The sequence below is a fragment of the Sceloporus undulatus genome, chromosome 7 (assembly GCF_019175285.1).
Source record: "Sceloporus undulatus isolate JIND9_A2432 ecotype Alabama chromosome 7, SceUnd_v1.1, whole genome shotgun sequence".
NCBI lineage: Eukaryota > Metazoa > Chordata > Lepidosauria > Squamata > Phrynosomatidae > Sceloporus > Sceloporus undulatus.
Window position 1 is genome coordinate 50,310,973 of NC_056528.1, and position 4,560 is coordinate 50,315,532.

The 4,560-nt window shown below is 42.0% G+C and overlaps 1 protein-coding gene and 1 non-coding gene across 2 annotated transcripts; one reads left to right on the plus strand and one right to left on the minus strand.

Annotated features, from left to right (window-relative positions):
• On the minus strand, window positions 1–118 carry TRNAL-CAA. Its single transcript has 2 exons — window positions 81–118; window positions 1–46 (listed from the first exon to the last, which is right to left on the minus strand). It is a non-coding gene; the product is annotated as a tRNA-Leu (tRNA).
• A 258-nt stretch (window positions 119–376) lies between these two features.
• On the plus strand, window positions 377–2,946 carry LOC121936006 (cytochrome c oxidase subunit 7B, mitochondrial). Its single transcript, XM_042477761.1, has 3 exons — window positions 377–521; window positions 1,665–1,789; window positions 2,730–2,946. The coding sequence occupies exons 1-3, from the start codon at window positions 485–487 to the stop codon at window positions 2,805–2,807; spliced, it is 240 nt and encodes a 79-aa protein (XP_042333695.1). The 5' UTR covers window positions 377–484; the 3' UTR covers window positions 2,808–2,946.
• The last annotated feature ends 1,614 nt before the right edge of the window (window positions 2,947–4,560 follow it).

Consider the following 4,560-nt stretch of genomic DNA (forward strand, 5'->3'; position numbering starts at 1 on the left):
TGTCAGAAGTGGGATTCGAACCCACGCCTCCATTCGGAGACCAGAACACCCGAACCCCGCCCAGGGAAGGCTTTCTAGGCCTTGAGTCTGGCGCCTTAGACCACTCGGCCATCCTGACACTGACGACTCAGAGGCGCACGAAGCGCCTCTCAAGCTCCATTTCCCCTCAGACTCCTTCCGCAGAGGCCCCGGTTCAATTTTTGTCCCAGTTCGGTCCCTTCTCAGCCTCGGGCGGAAGCACCGCCTCCCTTTTGCCGGACTGGCTGAAAACAAAGCCTGAAACCGGACCCAAAAGCCCCAGTGAGGGTCTCCAAATCTCCCCTCAGCTTTGCGGCCTAGTCCAAATCCTTTGCCTAGACTACATCTCCCCGGAGGCACCTCTGTGGCGCATGCGCGGTGGGCCCGCTTCCACCAGCGAGGGCGGCCATTTTGTTTTTCATTCCCTTTCCAAGGGTACGGCTCTAGTTCTGAGGGGAGACCCAGGATGCTTCCGTTGGCGAAGGGCGCCTTTGGCCGCGCAGGTGAGGAATGGCCTGGTTTTAAGGCCTTCAGGGCTCCACTTCGTCCCTGAAGGGGCTCCTTTGTGGCAGCATGGCTTCCTTGAGTAGCCCCTTCCTCCTCACTGGGAGCCCCCCCCCGAAAGAGTCAGTTTCAGGGTCAGATGTAAAAAGAATAGGAGCCCAATCAGGCATCAATTGTCATATAATGCTATGATAATAATAACAGTATTAATAATAAGGGAACATAAATGGCAATAGCTGTCATAATGGGAAAATGGAATAATATTTTATATTAATGTTGTATTTTTATAAATATATTAAAACATATATTATATTTTGTTGGAAAGTTCAGACTGTTTTGGCTTTGAATCAGGAAGAAAGAATAATGATATTATTATTATTATCTCTTTATAGTTCATATTTTTATATTTAATAAACTATAAAATGTATTTGACAATTATATTTAATATTTTATATTTAATAAACTACAATATATTTGGAAAATATATTTAATATCTTATATTTAATACAATATAAAATATAATTGATAAATATATTATTTTATATTTAATAAACTATAAAATGTATTTGATAAAATATTTAATATGTTTGTATTTTATATTTAATACAATATAAAATGTATTTGATAACTATATTTTATATTTAATAAATTATAAATATGTTGGATGAATATATTTTGTATTTAATAAAATACAAGATTTATTTTATAAATATATTTAATATTTTATGTTTAATAAAATATAAAATCTATTTTATAATATATTTTATGTTTAGTAAAAATATTTGAGAAATATATTTAATATTTAATAATAAATAACATTTTTAAAAGTAAAAAACATTCAATTTTAGGTACAAATATAAAACAGGGAAGGAGTCGGCTATCGCATGAATTGTGAAGCAATGCAATCATAAAGGTAACAGTCGAATGGCAAGGAAATCATAGGAGAATGGGACAATGCATGCCTTGTATTTTAGTGGAAAGGTCAAATTGTGTGATTGAATGTTTTGGCTTCGGTTAGAATATGGAGAAATGAATGTGTTGTTTTGATTTTAAATGGAGTAAAGAAAAAAGGAATGGAAGCCGAACAATGCCTAGAAGGGGCCAAGGGGCCTTTTAACCCCAGTCTGCATCATGCCTTTCAGCCCGCAGCATCCAGCTTTCTGTGGCGAGACAAGTCCATCACAAGCATGGACCCGACTTCCATGACAAGTACGGCAACCTGATTCTCCTCGGAGGAGTGGCATTCTGCGTCTCCATTTGGAGCTACGTAAGTATCCCAGCCTTGGGGCAGGTTCCTGTTCTGCCGTTAAAAACAAGACTGCCAGTGTTGCTTAACACCACAAAGCATTGTCCTGTCAGCATGCGCTTGCATCTGACTGGTTTTGCCACTCAGAAGCAGCGCTTAGAAATACAACACATGGTTTGCTCTTATTAAAATGCATGTGGTTCTTTAGTGCCTTTTTAAACCTGGGCAGCATCCACACTGCAGAAACAATGCAGCTTGACACCACTTTAGCTGCCATGTCTCAATACTATGGCATTCTGGGACTTGTGGCTCCGCTCTGGTCCCACAATCCACACCGCTTAAAGTGTTGTTAAGCTTCGTTACAAAGAAATAGCAGTCTTCAGGTCGTCAATGGGTTTCTGGCGTGATGTACTGACGCTTGGTCTGTACATGACTTTATGCTGCGCACATAAAGTCTTTCATGTTATTAATTCAAATGGAGCAATTCATTGAGCTGAGCAGCCTGAATGTTTTTGAGGGATTGAAACCAAGTAGAAAGGGGTTCATAATTCCATGATTCCTCTCCTCTCAAGTAAATTACCTGATTGTTAATCATTTAAAAAGACACATAAAATGGTATAAATTAGGCTACATTGGACCTCATCTTGAAAGACTGCCTTGTCTATCATTGTCTAGAGGGGTACTTTTGACCACTCATGTCTTAGTACATTATTCCCTTATTTTAAAAACACTGTCGAAGAAACCTTAATGCTCGTTCGCCTTTTATTTTTGTACCTTTGCTGAAAACGCACAATGAATGTCATGACAAAACACAACAAATGAGGTTTCTCAACCAGGTTGTGCCTCCAGTTTTATCTCTGATGAAATGTATAATGACAACTGAGAATACTACAGTTGTAACTTCTGGGAAATGTTATTATACAGGTATTTACTCCTCTGTGTTCTGCCTTGTTAATTGCAGGTCGTGACGCAAACGGGGATTGAGTGGAATTTGTCTCCCGTCGGCCGGATCACGCCAAAACCGTGGAGAGAGGAGTGAAGATGCCTTTGGAAACCTTCTCTACGAAGTTGGGAACAGCCACGGACTTGTACACTTTCACTGGAACGTCCCTATGGCACGCCTAGGATGCCAGAGTTGTCTCTATTACCTGTGATGTAATAAATGTATTTAAAATTAACGAGTCTAATTAAAAATTTCTTCCTTAAGAGTTTTCATGATCATAATAATCAGGTTGGGTCAGTTGTGACAGAGGGATGCAGCCTGGGATCTATTTCCAATTGCCCTTCTTAAGCACTGAAAGGCTGCAACAAAATAGGAGGGCAGGCATTTACCCAGGCATTTGGGACTGCATCTCCCAGCATCCCTGACCATTGGCCGTGATGCATGGGGAGAATAAGACCTAAAGCAACTGGAGAGCAACAGGGTGAAGGCTGGCAAAGGCACACTGAGCTAAGAGGACCCACTTTCCCTATGTTTTGACCTTATTTGTGGGCCTTCCATTGAAAGCAGCCAATAAAGGTCCTTCTCAGAGCCTGGACAGCTATCCCCTGGCACTGCAGCTTCCATCTTCCTCTTTTAAAGTTAGCGGTTCAAATGGCTTTGAATAGGTTGCGCTTTTATGTTTTAATATTAGTATCTAATATTTTTTACATGTGTAATTTAACGTTTCAGTTTTATCCTTTTTAAATTGTAAACTGCCTCAAATCCCATTGAGGGAGAAAGGTGGGATATAAATCCAGTCTGTCAACCTTCATATATATATATATATATATATATATCTTGTTGATGACCCTAATGTGTGCTTTTCTTGGCATGGTTTTATTCTGAGGGGGTTTGCCATTGCATTGTTCTGAGGCTGAGAGAGAGCAACTTGCCCAGTGGGTTTCCAAGGCTGAGTATGGATTTGAACCCTGGTGTGTGTGTGTGTGTGTGTGTGTGTGTGTGTGTGTATATATATATATATATATATATATATATATATTATTTGTTGTGTGCCTTCAAGTGATTTCTGACTTATGGCAACCCTAAGACAACCCTATCCTGGGGTTTCCTTGGCAAGATTTGTTCAAAGGAGTGTTGCTATGGCCTTCCCAATGGGCTTCCTTGGCTGAGCCAGGATTCGAACCCTGGTCTCCAGAGTCTTTAGGCCCAACACTCAAAACAGTATGAAACATGAAAAATTAAATACTTGAAGGGATGTCATACTGAGGAGGGAGCAAGCTTGTTTTCTGCTGCTCCAGAGAATAGGACCCAGAGCAATGGATGCAAGCTGCAGGAAAAGAGATTCCAGCTCAACATTCGGAGAGACTTCCTGAGAGTAAGGGCTGTTTGACTGTGGAACACACTCCTTCCTTGGAGGCCTTTAAGCAGAAGCTGGATGGCCATCTGTCAATGGGGATGCTTTGACTTGGATTTCCTGCATGGCAGAAGAAGGGGGTTGGACTGGATCAGGGCCCTTCTTGGGGTCTCTTCCTACTCCATGACTCTATGGAATGTTCCTCTATAGTTCTCTGCCTGTCGCCCTGGAGATGTCGCAGCCCGAGGTCTATACTGTTTAGGGGCATTCTGGGAACGGAGGCAGGCCCCAAATAACGCCCCTTTTTGGCCCTGAAGACTAGTCCTGCCAGCCACGCTTCCGGGATGTCGCTGTGCGCATGCGCGCGCCGGCCTCACGTGACCCACTCTCTCAGAGGTCCGTCATATGACACTCTCCCCTTTAGCCCCGCCTCTTTTCTACATCTCGTTCTACGTGGTGACGTAGTGGAGTGCGTAGCAACCGTGGTTGGGAAGG

What these genes read in the sequence shown, in the direction of transcription:
- LOC121936006 (XM_042477761.1), top strand. Translation starts at nt 485, where the DNA reads ATGCTTCCGTTGGCGAAGGGCGCCTTTGGCCGCGCAG. An exon ending in GGGCGCCTTTGGCCGCGCAG is followed by an intron (nt 522 to 1,664) that starts GTGAGGAATGGC and finishes CATGCCTTTCAG; the next exon opens with CCCGCAGCATCCAGCTTTCT. An exon ending in GCGTCTCCATTTGGAGCTAC is followed by an intron (nt 1,790 to 2,729) that starts GTAAGTATCCCA and finishes TGTTAATTGCAG; the next exon opens with GTCGTGACGCAAACGGGGAT.